This window comes from Oryctolagus cuniculus, chromosome 11, assembly GCF_051225735.1.
Source record: "Oryctolagus cuniculus isolate XC-2025 breed Fujian yellow rabbit chromosome 11, ASM5122573v1, whole genome shotgun sequence".
Classification (NCBI taxonomy): Eukaryota; Metazoa; Chordata; class Mammalia; order Lagomorpha; family Leporidae; genus Oryctolagus; species Oryctolagus cuniculus.
Window position 1 is genome coordinate 110,126,494 of NC_142877.1, and position 19,211 is coordinate 110,145,704.

The following is a 19,211-nucleotide window of genomic DNA, read 5'->3' on the forward strand; positions in this document are numbered from 1 at the left end:
TCAGTGTTGCTTCCAAGTGTCCCAACCCCTACCTCCAGACGCCATCTCCTTCTCTGTCCCTCTGGCCCCATCTTGCTCCTTGGCGATAGCAAGAACACCCCCAGGACCTTTGCATATTCTGTTCTCGCTGCCTGAACAGCTCTTCTTCCAGATATCCACGTGGCTTGCACCAGGGCGACCTTCAGGTTTCTCCATAAAATATTACCTACTCCATGAGGCTTTCTCTGACCTCTGTTTAAAGTTATTATAACACCCTGAGGACCCAGGCTTACTCAGCACAGGTAGCAATAACACAATCTGTAGAGAAGTGGCTGAGAAGGTGCACATGTCCTTTTCATGGTTGTGGGGACCTGGAAGTCTGCGACCAAGGTGCAGCATCATTCAGGTCCTGGTGACGGCTGGGGACAGGCAGGTGGCCACCTTCTTGCTATGCTGTCACCATGATGATGGTGATGATGATGATGATGATGTGAGAGGGAGGGAGGGAGGGAGGGACAGAGGGAGGGATGGAGGGAGGGAGGAGAGGAAAGGAGAAGAGAGATATCTCCCTCTTCTTTCAAGGCTACTGCCCATCATGAGGGCCCTACCCTCTCGGACTCATCTAACCCCAGTCACCTGCCAGAGACGCCACCCCCAACCCTCATCATGCTGGGGCTCAGGGCTTCAGCACAAGGATCTGGGGAACCCACAGTCCATCTCGAAACAACCCTGTGCCCCTCAGCACTTGGCTTCTGTCCCCAGCACTTGTCATCCCACGACTGCTCTCTATTTTTGTGTTTTTAAGTCATGGCTTCATTGAGATACGGCTTGTGTACAGTCCACTTAGGCAAAGGATATAATTCCATCATTTTTAGTGTGTGTTCCAAGCTGGGCAATCATAACCATGATCAATTCTAGAACATTTCAGACCCAGCAGGAAACCCAGTACCCAGTAGCAGCCCCGCCCCTGCCCCCCACCCCCGTCACATTCCACCATGCTTGCCGCTAAATTCTCCCTAAAAGTCGAAGCATTTGATAGGGTCACTCATGTAACCCAGCACCAGGAAAAGGCCTTCAAGAAGAAAGAGAAAGGCAGAGAGAAGGAGAGAACCCCCAGAGTGGGGTGGCCCAGATTTGAGGTCAAATCACATAAAGATTTGCCACACCAACATCCCCGCCCCCAACTCAGGGCCACACTGTACCACCTAGAGGAACACGACATTGCATTCATTTATGATCCAGTTGATTGTCTGACAGTTCATCTCCTTTGTCAGTTCCTCATGACACTGGGGCGTGGATCTCAGAAAAGCAAGATTATGATACAGTGGGAGTTGGTATTGAAATCCCAGCAAATCCTGAACCATACAGGGACTCGGAACCCAGAAAGCTACTTGGGCCCATTCCCGAAGGAATTCCCTGCATAGCCAGGTTGACATCCTTCTCTGAGCAGCTCTGGGAAGGGCGTCAGCAGCTGATCTGAGCCTAAGGGTCCCCAGAGGTTGCTTTCCTGGCCCCTGTGTTTGTGCATTGCACTTCTGTTCTCTTCCAAAGCCTGAAGTCCCGTGACAGCTCCAGCCACGGGGCCTTTCTGCCACCGATCGCCTGAGCAATCTCACACTTTTGGGTGCTGTGACCCCTTCGGCGATCTGCTGAAGCTGAAGACCCCCTGTCTCGGGGTAGTATTTTTAGATGCTTAACATATATAGGATTATGCAGGAAGCCAATCATGTTACAAGTCACTTATCTTTTTATTTCTTTATTAATCTCAATTCACTTATCAAAATAGTTTAACATATCAACTCTTTAGTACAATTTAGCATGTTGTTTGCAATGTACAATTTCCAGGCTGAGTTTCTTTAAGTGGAACAAGAACATAAAACATGTGTGAGCAAACCTGAACGCACAATCCTGGAACAGTGTTAGGATCTCTGCCCGCCCCAATGTGGGTGATAGTCTCATCTAATTTAACGAGCTGCTTAGTGCCTTGCCTTTATGGAATCTTTCCAAAGAATGCAGCATAGTTTTCAGAGGAACAGGGATTTTCCTCTTGGTAATCACATTTCATCAGTGTATGTACTTTCTTTTTTTCCTTCTTTTTTGGGGGGGAAACTTAATTAACTTTAAAGAGGAACCCAAGAATGATATATCTTTTACAAGTACTTAGACATAACTATAGCTTATGAGCCATAAAAATATCCTCCACTTAAAACACTAAAACAAAGTAAAACTTTGAGAATAAGTTTTACTATTATCTCTCATAATCCAACTCTTTGAGGACAGAGGTCCTGCTTGGGGAGTTAGTGCACAGTGACTCCTGTTGTTAACAATTAACACTCTTATGTATGACATCAGTGATCACCTGAGGCTCTTGACATGAAATGCCTAGGCTTCTTTTGCATCCACAAACCCCTTCAGTATTTAGACAAGGCCATAGCAAAGTGGGAGTTCTCTTCTGCCTTCAGAGAAAAGTACCTCCACTTCTTTCCACTGGGGTCTCACCCACAGAGGTCCTTCATGTAGGATACTTTTTGCCACAGTGTCTTGGCTTTCTATGCATGAAATGCTTCTTGGGTTTTTCAGCCAGCCCAGAATGCCTTAAGGGCTGATTCTGAGGTCAGAGTGCTACTTAAAGTGATTGTCATTCTATGTGTCTGCTTATCAAAATAGTTTAATCTAAATAATGATGAAGGGGCCTTCACTGTGGCACAGTAAGGAAAGCCACTACCTGCAGTGCCAGAATCCCATATGAGCACTGGTCCAAGTCCCAGCTTCTCTACTTCTGATGCAGCTCCCTTCTAATTCCCCTGGGAAAGCAGCAGCTGATTGCCCAAGTGCTTGGCCCCTACACCCATGTGGGAGATCCAGAATATGCTCCTGGCTTCTGATCGGCCCAGCTCCAGCACTGCAGCCATTTGGGGAGTGATCTTGTGGATGAAGGATCCCTGGGTGTGTGTGTGTGTGTGTGTGTGTGCATGTGATTATCTCAAATCAATCAGTCAATCTTTTAAAAAATGTCCTCACAGGGCATTCAGATGCAGGGGAACCCAGGCAGTACCCCTGGAGAACATGGCCCTAAGAAGAAATGCCACCCATTTGGAACACCGTTAATTTCCAGGATCTGAGCATGACCCTGGAAATGTAGGATCTGGCTGCAGAGTTGGGCCACAGCTGTGTGGCTCTAATCCTGGAGGAGGTCCCCACACCAGGTGACCCATACCCATGATCCCCTGGGGTCTCAAAGCTTGTCCCAGGATATCTCAAAGGCCCCTCCTGGTCTCTAGCACCTGGATTGGGGCCCTGCTAATTCTGGTGCTTTCTTCAAAGACAGGATTTGCTAAACAAACCTGTAGGTCACCTAAGCAGGCAGCCTGCAGGAGCAGCTCTGTAGAAATTGTTTTTAATGGCGATTTGCTCTGTAAGTTAAAGGCTGTGGCCCCCCATGCTGACTTTTGCATATGAACTGTGGGCCCACAAGTGGGTGTTGCTAATTGTGGCTGGGTTTGGTGCAGTCATAGGCCAGCCCCGTAGACAGCATGCACAGAAGTGCTTTGCTCAGTCCCCTCGGCAGCTGAAGGGAATGAAGTTGCCTGTGTCCTGATCCGACTGTAATTTAGACCGGCTTGCTCTGGGGTCTGAATCAACACGCCTTGCTTTCCCTGTGTCCACAGAGCCGTTCTTCAGATTCAAAGGTTACTCTGCCGACAAACGGTAGAAAGCAGTTCTTCCAGCAAAGGGGAGATGAAGAGAATTCCTTCTCGGCCATCTCCATTCTTTTTGAAACAGCAACTTGGCTGACCAAGGTCAAGAACAGAGCCCCTTTGGAAAAAAAAAAAAAAGATTTATTTATTTGAAAGGCAGAGAGAGAGAATATCTGCCATGCACTGGTTCACTCCCCACCTGGGGCTGGACCAAGCTGAAGCCAGGAGCTAGAACTCCATCCGGGTCGCCCGCGTGGGTGGCAGGGGCCCAGGCTGTGGGCCATCATCTGTGGTGTTTCCAGGCACATTAGCAGGGAGCAGAGCCCCTTCTTCACAGCTAATGATGATCATAGCAGCAGCTGGTGCTTCTTGGACTAGGGAACTAGAATAAATCTTTACAAGAATTACATCCAATATGTTGTTACCCCCATTATGACACGGGAAAGGAAGCTAGAGGGGGTTCAAGAGCTTGTCCAGGACCCACCACACCTGAGCATTAGGGCTTGGGACGGAACCCGGCTTCCGTGGGCACAGCTTCCACACCTCCTTCTTTGACTGTGCTCCCGCCAGGGGAGGCCAGCAGCTGCTGCAACCTGAGAGCCGCCTCTGGGAGGTCAAGTTCATGGTCAGGACTGGATCACCCCGTCCAGCTCCGAGATCGGCAGAGCGCTCTGTGGGCTGCACGGCGGATGCTGTTCTCTAACTGCCTGGACATTCACAACAGTGACCGAGTGCCTAGACAAGGGACCGCCACTGCCACCACCGGCCCCTGCAGCCTGGTTCTTCTCCCATCACCCCTCCCTCTCTCCTCGGGGCGTCGTATTAAAATCCAGACCTGCCTTTCTCAGCTGGAATGGCCAGAGCCACTGCCCTTTGTCCAGCCTGTTAGGGCTTAGGGATGAAGACACATTCCAGCCGGCGCTGCGGCTCAATAGACTAATCCTCCGCCTTGCAGCGCTGGCCTTGAACTTCACTGTTGTCCTAGAGTCTTCTGAACCAGGGCAGGCCGGGGGGAAGCAGGTGCACCCCAGGCTCCCGCCGAGGCCATGGGGAAGCAGAGGCCCTGGCTGCTCCCACTTTAGTCCCATCCAACTCCATGTTTTGTCCTCTGAGCTCTTGGCTAGGCTCTTCCGCCTGTCACCCCAGCCTTGCCCTCAAGCACGCAATTAAATCTCCAGCTGACAGTCATTAATCATAGTCTTTGCTTCTTGTTCTTTAAAGGAAAAACACGAGGGCTTCATTGCAAAATGTCTCTGCCTGTTGTCTTCTCACACTAGACTGTGAACTTGAGGTCCCCACCCCAGTAGGCAATGGAAACAGACCCATGTACAAGTACATAAGAAGGTTTTCTGGGTTCTCTCTCCTCAGTGTCTCCGGCACACACACACACACACACACACACACACATATGCACCCACACATACACACAAACACACACACACACACACACATGGACGCACAGATATGCACACACATACACAGCCCTTCTTGCTTGGACAGAGTCCATGCAGATGTGCTATTATCAGAGGGCCCTGCTGCCTCCTGCCCCAGGGTGTACCTGCAACCTTCTCAGGCGGCAAAGTCACCACTGGCTTCTTTTTTTTTAATTAATTAATTAATTTATTATCTTTAATCCAGTGTGCAAAATTATTATAAATAATTTTGGAAAAGTGTGCCTTTCTTGGCTGAGCCGATTACTTGATGGGGGTGAAGCAGGAGGCGTGGTGGCTCCGATGTCACATGCCAGGTCAGCCGTGCTTCATGAGTTTGTAGGTGATAGAGGCCACGGGCTGCTTGATATGTTTTGAATGTACCACTCATGCTTCCACCACAGGGCCTTTGCACCTGCTGCTCCTGACACTCCCAAGGTTCTTCCTGCACCTCATTCAGTGTCACTGCCTCAGAGAGACCCTTCTCTGACTGCCCACCCACTTATCCGTTCCTCGTCACTCTCTATAGCTCTACCTACCCTAATTCCCTTCTTGGCACCTGTTAGCGCCTGGCATATTTGCTTTCTGTCTCCCCTACTAAGACAAGAAATCACATGAGAGCTGAGATTTTAGCATCGCTGTATCCCCAAAGCCCAGAACAAGGTCTAGCACACAGTAGGACTGAATGAATATTTGATAAACGAGTGAATGAGTGAGTGACAAGTTTCCCACCAAATCCAGAGCTCAGCCTTCATTGTTCCATCTCTGTTCCTCCTCCTCTCCTTTTCCACAAAAACAAATCTTATTACTTCATTCCTAGATTTTACGTGTGATCTGATGTTTTCTTTCTCACATCTCCCTCCCCCCTCCCTCTCTCCCTCCATCCTTCCCTCCCTCCCTCCCTCCCTCCCTCCCTCCTTCCCTTTCCTCCTCCCTCCCTCCCTCCCTCCCTTTTTCCCTCTCTTCCTGCTTCCCTCTTTCCATGTATTCCTCTTTATCTGTCTTCCAAGGGAAGGGTTTTGGAAAGTGGAGTTCAACAACTGGTTTTGATGCTAGTGAGGGCCTCAGTTGCCTCGACTGTGCTGTGTGACCCAGGACAAGTGACTTGGTCATCCTGGTCCCCAGTTTGACCATCCATGGAAAGAGAGTGAAGACACCTCCTCCCCAGGGTTGCAGAAGTTTTGAGAAGGTGCGACAGTGAGTGGTAGCTGGCCAGGAATGAAATAAAGAGTAGGGATGGAGGTGGAGGTGCTGACTGAACATGGGTTTGGGCAGTGAGCCATGTGACCTTGGTCTCAGGGCATTCTCACCTGGCACACAGGAGCGCCGGCTTCCTGGGGGCTGCACAGGCAAGCCTGATCCGGGTCGGTCTTAGCACAGCATTTCCCAATGGGTGGCATAGGATGATGGCAGGTGATACACAAAACACTTTGTAATTTTAACTGCTATGTATTTTTTATGAGTATGAGAAAATATTGGTTTTCCACTTATGGCGCCAGCACAGAATTTCCTTTTAAAATGAATTTATTGGTTTGAAAGGAGCCAATTTAAAGAAAAGTATTAAGTAAATAAGTTGTACCAGCCATGCACACATATGAGCAACACCATGACAGTGAGTCCCAAACGGCTGACACTTGGGAGTGGGGCTATTAGTGAAGTGAATCTCAGGTAGGCTCCTAGGACCGACATGCGGCTGCCCAAACCCGAGGCAATGAGTGACAGTGGATTCGGTGTTTAGGGCAAATGGGGGAAAAACAGATGATACATAGAGACCAGGATCTGACATGGAGTTCTATCTCCCATGATCAGCCTTCCTCAGAGAGACATCCTTGGGGCCTCTGATCAAGGGAGTGAGCTGATGGCCATGTTGGTGTTGATGACAATGATGGTGATAACAGTGATGGTGGTGATGGTAATAGTGATGATGGCAATGATGGTGGTGGTGGTGATGGTGGTGATGGTGAGTGATGATGACAATGATAGTGATTACAGTGATGGTGATGGTGATGATGGCAATGATGGTGATGATGGTGGTGATGGTGGTGGTGGTGATGGTGATGTGATGGTGATGATGGTGATAGTGATGATGACAATGATGGTGGTGATGGTGACAGTGATGATGGCAATGATGTGGTGGTGATGGTGGTGGTGGTGGTGATGGCAATGATGATAATGGTGGTGGTGGTGATGGTGATGATGGCAATGAAGTGGTAGTGGTGATGGTGATAGTGATGATGACAATGATGGTGGTGGTGATGGTGATGATGGTGGTGGTGGTGATGGTGATGATGGCAATGATGGTGATGGTGGTGGTGGTGGTGGTGATGATGGCAATGATGATAATGGTGGTGGTGGTGATGGTAATGATGGCAATGAAGTGGTAGTGGTGGTGGTGATGGTGATAGTGATGATGACAATGATGGTGGTGGTGATGGTGATGATGGTGATGATGGTGATGGTGGTAGTGATGACAATGATGGTGATGGTGGTGGTGGTGATGATGGCAATGATGATAATGCTGGTGGTGGTGATGGTGATGGTGATGATAATGGAGACAATGGTGATGAATGACGATGGTGACGATTGTGGTGATGGTGATGATGGAAATTATGGTAATGATGATGATGGTTATAAGAGAACAACCATATTCAATGCCCCTTAATCCCTTAAATGTACCAGACCCTATTCCAAGTGCTTCAAGTATTAATATGCATCTCCTCATTTAATAGTCTGAGTGCTATCATTATCCCCATTTTTTCAGGTGAAGAAACGAAGGGTAGGTACTTTATATGTACTATGCATGTAATCCACACAAGTGCATTGGGTCATCTCCACTTGCAGAGGTGTTAGTAACTCACCTGCATACAGTGGGTTCATGGCAGCTTGGCAGTTCAGTTCCAGGCAGTCTAAGTCCCAAGAGCGTGTTCCTCACCACCATGCAACACTGCCCCTTGGAAGAGGATAATGAGGGAGGCTCGTTCTCTGCCCCTGAGGCTCTGTAGGAAAAGCAGATATGTGTAGACAATTAGCCATGAAATGCAACAAAATTGACAAGGAACAAGTTAGACTTTATTAGCAGGTGTTGTGGGTCCACAGCCAGCAGAGAGCGGTGGGGAAGGCTGCATCTCACTTGGGCTGGCTCATCCTGGAGGACTCTGTGGGAGGCATGGCATCAGGTCACCGTCTAAAGGTCTGACGGTCTTCTTTCAGTCATTGGGAGAGTGAATCCAATGTGAGAAAACAGTGAGAATAAAAGCAGGGAATTTGCAGGTACTGGGGGAGCCCAGGCAGTGGTGAGAAGCACTCCCCACCCAGCAGGCTTCCCAGCACCTGGGGGAAGTGAAGGGCTGGGATAGGGCCCCAAACACCAACCCTTTCCTCTTCTCCACTGCCTTTTGGTTTGTCTTGTTTTGAACTGTTTAATGGGAGCTTTGAGAGAGCAGAATGGAAGGCTAAGTGTGTGCAGCCTGACCCTAAAGGAGAAATGCAGGGAAGCGAATACCACTTTAGTAAGCTGATTATTCTGCTAATAGAAAAAGTAGCATAGGCTGCAAATCCAAGTCCAGAAACTACAAAAAAGTTGGACTGGAACATCACCCATAAGCCCACGAGGCGGAGCAATCGTGGTCAGTGCTTTGGCTCTTTTTCTTTTTCCTGGTATTTACTTAGTGCGAAGTTTTTAATAACATAATCCGGATGCCCGTGTGTCATTTTGCCTTTCACTTTTTTCCCACTTAGCATTGAACGTGAGGATCCTTTTTCGTGAGACTGCCGTTCTGTGTCAACATTTTTAATGACCGCTAAGTTTATTGTTTCATCCTGTGGAGCTCCGAGAGTTTGTTTAACCCTGCTCTTTATTTTTTGCCCAATTTTGGGATTCTGTAAAGAAGGTTTGGGTGCCAACCCTGGTGCGTGAGGATTTGGCTGCATTTTGAATCTTAACATTGGGACAGGGTCCCAGAAATGGAATTATTGAATCAGGAGTGAGGCGTATGTGTTAATACCTCTGCTACACCCTGCGAAATTGCAAGAGGGAGAGTGCTTAGGCCAAGACTGCCCTGGGCTGCCATTGAAAGAAGGGCTCAGATAACTGGGGTGAGGGACCCAGGCATTGGAGGCAGAAGGATCCAGGGTCAGAATCTTCCCTGCCACTTGCTCACTCTGTAACCGTGACCTCATTTTTCTTGTCTGGAAAACAGGGGTCCTTAACCTCTAGCATGAACTATGACCTTTTGGACCAAATTCTTAGTTTTGGGGTCTGTCCTGTGAGTTGTAGGGTGTTTGGCAGTCTCTAACCTCCATTCACCAAATGCCAGTAGCAGCCCCCTGGATGAGACAGCCAAAAACGGCTCAGTGTGGGCGCTCTGTGATTGGCAGCTGGTACTGTTGATGATGACCATGATGGTGACCGTGACAATAGCAGTCTCCCACTGCTGGGTGCCACCGAGAGGAGTCCTAGGCAGACACACAGGATCAGTCGGGAGCCGCTTCCCACTCCAGCTGTCCTCGCTGCCTCCGGCGGCCATAGGCCAGCCTGCTGGTGAGACATGGGGCTGCTTCCCCAATCTTCCCAGCAGAAACCTTTCTCCACTTCCCCTCCGCCCTCCCGGCCCACTCCGGGGCTCCTGCAGGGCGCCGTTCTCCCTGGAGGACCAGGAGCGCTGAGCCGGGGCAGTGGCTGCGGGCACATGTCCTTCCAGCTGCTCCTCCCTGAGGGCAAGGTCAGCCAAGGCTACCTCAGACCTGGCCACCCTCTCGGTGCCCAATCCAGCCCTCTGCACAACTCATCCAGCAGGTTTTTTGTTTGTTTGTTGTTGTTGTTCTTTTAAGATTTATTTATTTATTTATTTGAAAGGCAGAGAGAGAGAGAGAAATCCATATTTCATCTACTGCAACAGCCAGGGCTGGCCCAGGCTGAAGTCAGAAGCCTATTGGCTTGGCCGGCGCTGTGGCTCACTAGGCTAATCTTCTGCCTTGAGGCGTCAGCACACCGAGTTCTAGTCCTGGTCGGGGCGCTGGATTCTGTCCCGGTTGTCCCTCTTCCAGGCCAGCTCTCTGCTATGGCCTGGGAGTGCAGTGGAGGATAGCCCAAGTGCTTGGGCCCTGCACCCCATGGGAGACCAGGATAAGTACCTGGCTCCTGGTTTCGGATCAGCGCGATGCGCCGACCACAGCGCGCTGGCCACGGCGGCCATTGGAGGGTGAACCAACGGCAAAGGAAGACCTTTCTCTCTGTCTCTCTCTCTCACTGTCCACTCTGCCTGTCAAAAAAAAAAAAAAAAAGCCTATTGGCTACCTGCACCCTGGCCTCCAACATAGGTGGCAGCACTTGGGTCCTCATCCACTGCCTTCCAGGTGCATTCGCAGCGAGAAGCCAGAACTTGAAGTAGCGCTCTGATAGGGGAAGTGGGCGTGACAAGCAGCAGCTTACCCCCTGTGCCACGTGCCAGCCTAATCCAGCCTTTTAACTCCAGGTTTCCACACTCCTGTTGAAGTCCCCTCCTGTTTGCTGACATCCCCCACAGCCACAGCCCACACCCCACAACCCCACAACCCCACAACCCCAGAGCTGAGCTGCCCCAGCCCTTCTTCCTTCCCTGGCCTTTGGGACAAGGCCATCTCAGCTCTGCCAGGGCCTGAGCAGGAAGTCTGATGACAGACACCAGGCTGGCTTCTGCGGATTTCCCAACCGGCTTCCGGCCGTGGCCTCACCGCGTGCGCCCCCTCCCCACCCCCACAGCTTCCATCTGCAGATCCCCCGTGTCTCCTTCCCTCCTTCTTTTTTTCCCCCATTTTAGGGGTTACGCTTCCTTGCTGCTGGAAATGGAGGGAGAAGAGAAAGGCTGTGAGCTGGGTAGGGATGCAGCCAGGAAGAGGGGAGCCTCTGTCCTGTTTTGGTAACACTAGGCATGAGGACAGGTCGTTTACGAGGGCTGGGATCCAAGACCAACGTGACAGCAGGGTTGGGGGCGTGGGGGCTGCTCCTCGGCTTGTTGCTGGGTCCTCCCACGGCGGAAGGCAGAAAGGCAAGCGGGCGAGGGTGTCCCAGATCCTGCCCTTGAGTTCTGTGTGGGCCCCCAGCCACGTGGCTGCAGCCTGCGCCCACCGCTGGGGCCAGAGCGTCCTTGCCCAGCCCGCTGATGTACATGTCCGACTCTCCTGGGAACGCCCAGAAGCCACGCTCGCCCCGCGGCGCGGCCCTTACTTCAGTCAAGCGGCCGCCTGACCTCAGCCCATGCACCTGCTGCCCCACCCCCACCCCGCCCCGGGGCTGAGCTCACTGCGGTGTGCTCTCAGGGCTGTCCCGAAGGGGCCCTAGGACCCAGACGCCTGAGAAACTCCCATAATCCTTACAGCTCCTCGGAGGCACCGCTCTGTCGACCTCAACTCAGGGGTGCCTCCTCCCTCAAGGGCGCAAACAGCTCTCTCGGCAGTCATCGACCTGGGTCGTGGGGCCTCCGGCTGACCGGAAGCAGAAACCTAGGAGGTGGGCCTTAGGCCCTCATGGGAGAAACTCCTGCCTCACTTCCTTGGGCTTGGAACGCAGGTCCAGGTGTCCAGGTACGAAGGACTCCGGAAGTCTGGTGTCTGCGGGACAGGGAGGCACGGGAGATGGGGAGGAGTCCAACATCTGCGAAGAAGGCCAGCAGGTGGAAATTCTAGGAAACGCTGATGGTGCGGCGCGGAGGCAGAATTCCTTCCTCTGTGGGGAAGCTCAGTCTTATCTCTTTAGGCCTTTCACTCATCGGGAAAGATCCACGCGCATCCTGGAGGTAATCTGCCTGCTGCTCTAAGCCTCATTGCAGCTTAGGAAAACACCTCCCTGGCAACATCTAGACTGGCGTTTGACTGCACTAGTGGGTGCCGTAGCTTGGCCAAGTTAACACAGAAAATTTAACCATCGCAGGTGCCTTCGACTGGTGTCTTGCTGAGCGTGCCACACACTCCACTGTTCATGGGCTGCTCTGGAGTGGGACGTAGGCAGGACACGAGGGCCCTTCAAAAGCTTCACGGAAAATGGTATTTCTTGAGAACATCTGTTTATTTTGGTGCAAAAAAATGTTGACATCCATGCATGCTACAGGTCTTGAAAAAGCTAATAAAAATGTCTTCGGAAAAAAACCTAAATGTGGATTTCAAATTTTTTTATGTCAAAAATAAACTTATCTCTTGATTCCATTTTCCATGAATGTGTTAAAGTACTCTGGTGTTAAATGACATTGATCATACAGCAATTCTTTTAAAGCCATTTTAATCCTAATTACTTTAGAAGAAAGGCCTCGTGTGATATAAACCCCAACAGCCCTCTAACACGTGGTGTTTGTAATAGAAGAAAGCAGAACCACCACATTGACTTTTACAGTGATGCTGGATGTACGGGGAGTGGTACTGAGTTTCCACTTATGAAGATGCCAGGATGTGGCCTTCATAGACAGAACTACTTACACGGAACAAAATGAGCCCATTTACAATGAGGTAAGAGTCCAAGTGATGCTTGGATCGGGCTACACTCAAGAAGGTGGCACACGAAGAATCCGCTTTGGGAATCAGCCCGGGAAGCCGGGGACCCCAGGCCCAGCCAGGTTTCCCACAGGCAGATCCTCCCTGCACAGGCGGCCTGGGAGCATGAGGGTTTAGTTTGAGGAAGGAGAGGCCTCGTTTCCTTCTGGGAGAGCTGTAGAAAGACAAGAACTTTCCAGGGATGGCTAAGGCTGAGAAGACAGACAGAACCCCTGGCCTCAAGCAGCAGAGTGGAATGTGTGGGTCCCTGAGCCAGAATCCTCGGGTTCAGATCCTGGCTTGGGGTGGGGGGAGGAGGGAGGTCCAGTGCAGCAGTCAAGATGCCCCTGGGGCTGTGCACACCCCAAGTCAGAGGGCCTGGGTGTGAGTTCCAGCTTCCCGCTACTGTGCACCCTGGGAGGCAGCAGGTGATGGCTCAAGTACTTGGCTCCCTGCCACCCACCTGGGAGCCCTGGATGGAGTTTCTAGCTCCTGAGTATTTGGAGAGTGAACCAATAGATAGGTCTCTTTATCTGTTTCTCTCTCTCTTTCTCTCTCTTTCTCTTTCTTTCTCTTTCTCTCTCTGCAAATAGATACATAATGTTTAAAAAAAAAATCCTGCCTCTGCTGCTTGTGATTGTGTAACTTTGAGAAGTAGTGAAACCTCTCTGGGCCTCTGTTCTCCCACCTGTAAAGTGGGTGTATGGATTGGTAAAGATACCTGCTGCCTGGCTTGTAATGAGCGTGAGCTGTTATTCAAAGGGAACACCGCCACCGTCGCGTGGTGAATGAGTGGGTGCTTTCCTCTCTGCCTGATGCGGCAGCTGGGGGTCCCAGGGCCCTCCTCAGTGGCATGGACCCCAGGGATCGGAGTCTCTGCAGAGACCTTAGGCCCAGCTGCCTGCACGTGTCGCCTGCCCGGAGGGTCTGAATGCTCCCTTCTGTCCACAGGTGACCTGGTGTCCCGCGCGATGCATCACCTGCAGCCCCTCAATGCCAAGCACCATGGCAACGGCACCCCGCTCCACCACAAGCAGGGCTCGCTCTACTGGGAGCCCGAAGCCCTGTACACCCTTTGCTATTTCATGCACTGCCCGCAAATGGAATGGGAGAACCCCAACGTGGAGCCTTCCAAGGTCAACCTCCAGGTGGAAAGGTAAGACCTGCCTTGCCTCGGACGGCCACGGAGAGGCCCTCCCCTCCGACCAACACAGCCTTGTGATGGGTGGGTGCGGCCCCCGGCATGGGGCAGGGAGGGGATATCTTGGGCTCAGGTGCGGTCTCTGAAATGCGTTTGCATAGGGCAGGTCCAGTTCAGGAAAAAACGGCCTGGGTCGGATGAGGGGGCCTGCAGACCCCAGAGTGGGAAAGAGCCCTGCTTTGCGGGGTGGCTTCCCTGTGAAGGCAGCATGGGGCTGGCACCTCGCTGGGTGGGTCTTGCCTTCATCTTCTTTGTCCTGGTTGTCCCGTGGCTCCTGACGAGGGCCAGAAGATTGACCTAGCCAGAAGTGGGCCTCGCAGGTGGGCAGGCAGCGGGCAAGGCAGCAGAGGTAGCAGAACTCTTGTGGGGAAGAAGGAGTGGGAGGGTCCTGGGGAGGACCTGGCTTCTGCTGCGGCCCAGGTCTGCCCCTCCTCTTCCTCGTGCCTCAACCTCCCCTGTGATCAACCAGAGCTGGACGAGGCCTGGAGGCATCCTCTCCCCTCTCCATGCATCCACCCGTCACCTCTCCCAGCGTCTCTCACCTTGGGCCCCTCCTCCACACGGGCCTCAGTTGCAGTAAGTAGTGTAGATGTGGTGCATAGAACAGGCCCTGGGACCCAGATCTCCTGGGTTCAAATCCAGGGTCTCCTACAAACCCAGGAGGGCTAGAGAAAGCGCCTTCACTTCTCTGTGCCTCCGTTTCTTATCCTGCAAAATAGCAGCACAGAGAGTAAATCCATCCTAGGGCTGTTTGAAAGCTAGATAAATTGCATGGTGCCCGGCACAAGGTAAGTACACCACAAATGTTGGCTTTGACGACTGTTGCCGTCAATATTATTTGCACGTGGCCATGTATTTCCCATCTTGGGCTCCATATAGTTTTCCTGTCTGTTTCTTGGTTCCAAATGGCTTTTGAAAAGCTTTTTTTTTTTTTCTGCCAAGAGAGACTGGGGCTCCCTCATAAAACCACATCTGTTGGCCCTCAGTTAAGGGAAGAAAATGGAGCATGGCAAGACCAGAGGTTGCCTTTTTTTTTTTTTTTTTTAAGAATTCCCAGTTAGCATCAGTGTTTCATTCGAGTCTGGAGTAACCTGTCAAGGGATTGCTCAGGCCTTCCATCATCCACACCCTGTGCATAGTTTCAGGTGCAGACCTGCCCCTCAGGGAGAGGCGGTGAAATGCCCAGGGTCCCAGTGCAAAGAAGCATCTGTCAGACACACCCAAACGTTGCTTTCTCTGTGTGCGAGCCTTAAGGGTTGAGAGAATGGAAACCACTGGCTTTGGCCTGTGGGAATTTCCATCTCCACGCACATGGACTCCATCTCTGGCCAGACGCTGTCCTCTGAGCCCCAGAACCTTCTCCTCCCTTCTGGATCCCGTGGACCCATCTCACTCTCAAGCTGGTTCTTCTCACAGCACCTTGCTCTCTGCGGAACACGCGCCATAGATGGTCATCGCCAGTGTATTCCTGTGTTGGTTTATTGACTGCCTGCTCCATGGGGGCAGAGAACTCATCTCTTTGACCACCACCCCCCAACCACAGCTAATGCCAAACTCAACATCTGGTACACTGCTGACCGAAGTCCATAGATACTTGTAGAACGAAATCCTGAACAAATCAACCACTTCAGCTGCCTGGGGAATGTTTCTACCTTCAGTGTTCACAACCACCCCAAAACTAAATTCATCGTCTTTCTTCCCAAGTCTGCTGTTCCTCGGGTCTCCCCAGTCTCTAAACGTGGCGCCGCTGTCGGCCTAGTCACCCTGTCAGTAAACCAGGTGTCCCTCGCCCCCGCTACACCCACATAGCCAGCACATCCCCTCAGTGAGTGCCACCTCTGTGGCCTCTGTCTTGACTCTGTCCCTTTCTCCCAAGCCTGCCGCTATTCCTGTGGCTGAGAAGTCCCTCCCTCCTGCTTTGGTCCCTGCAGGTGGTTTTTGAATGGCCTCCCTACATGCAAGGCTTCCTGATCCCCTGACCAGCTCCATCCTGCCCACAGCCTCCAGGCTGAAGCTGCTGGAACATAAATGCCGTGGCGTGACATCCTCCCTGCCCCACCGACACAGCTCTGTGGCTCCTCTTACACTTTCTGATATGCAGACTCCACCTTCCCTTCCTGAATCTCATTTCTGGATTCAGAGTGTAGTCTGAGGAGACCCGCTAAAGATTCCAAACCTTCTGGAGCAAGTTTTAAAGAGGGCTTCTTCAAAGGAAAACCAGGAGAACATGTCCCGGGATCTGTGGGAGCTGTTTATCTCCTTCACTTCTCCTTGGTTGAATTTTCAAGTGTCAGCACAAAGCACGAAGCAGAACTGAATGTTTTTTTTTTTTTTCCAGTTCTGTTTGCTTTGGTCCTCTGGCACGCATGTGGATTAGGGAGTCAGATCTTCAGATGTCAGTCCCAGCTCAGCTTCTTGTGGTTCTGAGCACTTGAACGTGTTATTTCACTTCTTTGAGCCTCTTTGTCATCTATAAAGTGAGAGCAAGACCATCCTTAGGGAACTGGGCCAAGCAGTGGATTAGGTATCGTAGCTAAGACACACACAGCCATGTGTGGCACAGGGGGCGCCCCCACCTCCAAGCAGTAGCTGATATTATACACCTTTGGTTGTTCTCACTCTGTAAAGCTGTTGTCGTCATCCCTATAGAAGCTTGCGTGTGACTCTTCCCATTAAAGTAGCTGTCTCTTCCTGCCCTCTGAAGGTCTGTGCTTTGGTGTCTAGCATCTGAAAACACTCACGGAGGAACTGCACAAGACAGAGGGCCTCTAACTGTTTTCAGTTACCAAAACTCACACACAAGGATTTCCAGTGGGAGTTAGCACTCTAATTTGAATCTCTCTCCCTCTCCCCTCCACCTCTATACCCCGATCTCCCCCTGCCAAATCAAATAGTACCTCTTTAACCCCTTACCCATCTCCTGGCAAAGCCAAGTAGGGCCTTGATGCTTGCATGGTTCCCCACTGAACTCTAAACTCTTGTAGAGCATGGGCTGCCTGTTGTTTGTTTTCGTCTGGGCACAGCAGAGAGCCTGGGACACATTAGTTGACTGAAAAACGGGATTTTTGTGCCTCTGATCATCTCTGAACATTTGACTGTTCCATGTGGGCACAGCTGTGCAGTTCCTGATTTGTTTCTTTGTTCAATGTGGGAGTTTGAAGATGCTCAGTGCTAATGTGAAATTCTGTTAGTCTTAACTTTTCCCAGAACCTTGGCTACTATTTCTTGAGCCTCTAAAATCTTTCAGGTCTCTCCGATATTTTTATTTACAAAAAAACTCAAGACAAATGTTGTGAGATGTGTGACTCTGTGATATTTATTTTCCAAATAGTATTGGAGAAGGTGAACTCCTTCCTTCTGAGAGTAGGCCGCTGGGATTCTCCTCCTCTCTGTCTGTGCTGGAAATATCAGCGACCCCCAGATGACTTTGGCCATGGCTGATTTCAATAGTTGGCTATCCCAAGGTGAAAACATCATAAGGTACCTAGGAGTGTTTTGTTGCCTTGGTAACTGCTGAAGCCCAGGAAAACAGCAGGCAGTCACTCAGAAGCCGAGACAATTAGTTGGTTCAGCACTTAGGAAACCAAGCAGTCTGAACCCAGGCAGGGGCAGCCCTTATGCCTTTGGGAACAGGTTGCCCAAACAAGTGGAGCCCACTGCCAGTCTCAACCCCAATCACTAACTCTCGAAAGAAAGCCAATGGAGTGAAGCCAAGCAAAAGCATAACAAATGGAAGAATTTACACTAGAAGAAATAGAGTTAATAAGGCAAACAGAAGTCCCCGGCACCTGGATACACCTTCCGTGATACTCATTCTACCATAACAGCATCCAGAACATCACGTCTGGCCATATTTAAATCTGTGACCTATGTGACAGGGGAGATTCACATTTCAGGTATTCCCATAGACACACCCAGAGCATTGCAAAACACCCAGCCTGCGAGGTTGAACTCGCTCTGGTTTTTTTCCACTATAGAACGTATATCGGAAGTGCCCTTGATACAAGCAGGAGACTTAGTGGCAGAAGTTGAACCTACTGCTTAAAGTAGAGAGAACACCTCTGGGAGACCCAGTGGGGACAGAGGATTAACAAATCCTCACCCTCCCTCCATGAGATTTGACCTTGGGTTAATTCTCTTAAGTTCATTGTCTTGGAAACCTGATTTTAAAAAATCACAGTGTCTACTGTGTTACTAGGCAACTTTTCTTATGGTCAGAATGATCCCAGATTGGTTGAATTATATCTGGCTGGCCCTACCAGAGATACTTGACAGAGGTCTCAAGCTTTAGGCTCCCTAAATTCACTGGCTGTGTCCTTCCCAGGGACCTTGGAAGCCATTTCTATAGAGTTGTTACAAGGAATTGTGTGAGTTGTCAACCAGGGAGGCTCCCACAGCCCCCACAGTGGGTCTCATGTCCTTGGACATGAGTGTCACCTGGGCAGAATATAGCCCCTGCATGGCTGGCCAGACTGGTGCCAGCATTCTGATGAAGTGACATCTGGGTGCTGTTCTGCTGGGCCAAGCATGGCCAGTGGTAGTCCCAAGAGTCTAAATGCTTCGTAGAGCTTAAGAGGACTTGTGATGCCCATTGAGACACAGAGAGCCAGGTTTCCAGGGTACACAGGTGAGTGCCCCAAGTGCCATCCCCCAACTGCTCAGCAGAGATCTCAAAGCCACCAGTGCTGGCACACAAACGACCTCACACCACTGACGCTGGCCACTGGACACTCCCAGAAGAACCTCCATTCCCCTGTCTCTGAAATCGGAATCTCTCTGGCTCTGCCTTCATCCGCTCCTCCTACCACTCACTGTCAGCCCTTGCTTCTAAAATCACGTCTGCACCCTAGCAAGGGGATCTGGGAAGGGAAACATTGACCTTGTGGAACCACAGACTCTTGATATGGGACATTCTCCTAGCACAGTGATGTCATCAGCAGTTCTAGGCAGTGAGAAAGGTGGCAAAGATCCAACACGCTCTGCCCATTTACAAGTGTGTCATTTGTACTGTTCAGTACTTTATTTATTTATTTCTTTGAAAGGCAAAGAGACGAGACCTCCCACTCACTATTTAACTCTACAGATGCCTGCAACAGCTAGGGCTGGATCAGGCTGCAGCCAGGACTTGCCCCTCAATCCAGGTCTCCCATGTGGGTGGTGAGAACCCAGCTACTTGAACCATCACCTGCTGCTCCCCAGGGTGCACGTTAGCAGGAAGCTGGAATCGGGAGCAGAGCCAGGGCTCAGATCCAGGCTCTCCAGTATGGGAGTGGACATCGCAAATTGGCAACGTCTTAACTGCTCGGCCAAATAGCCCACACCTTTTTTAAAAAATTTCTCAAAGTGGATTTATTTTGTTTACTCGAAAGGCAGACCACAGAGATGTTCAGTATTTTTGACCAT

The 19,211-nt window shown here is 50.9% G+C and overlaps 1 protein-coding gene across 4 annotated transcripts in view; it reads left to right on the forward strand.

Annotated features, from left to right (window-relative positions):
• Nucleotides 1-19,211, forward strand: part of ABTB3 (ankyrin repeat and BTB domain containing 3) — a 295,803-nt gene that overhangs the window by 183,261 nt on the left and 93,331 nt on the right. For all 4 annotated transcript variants that reach the window (XM_051846041.3, XM_051846043.3, XM_051846042.3 and 1 more), the window contains exon 3: nucleotides 13,559-13,763. In XM_051846041.3, the coding sequence (XP_051702001.1) occupies nucleotides 13,559-13,763 (205 nt within the window). The remainder of the gene's footprint in view (nucleotides 1-13,558; nucleotides 13,764-19,211) is intronic.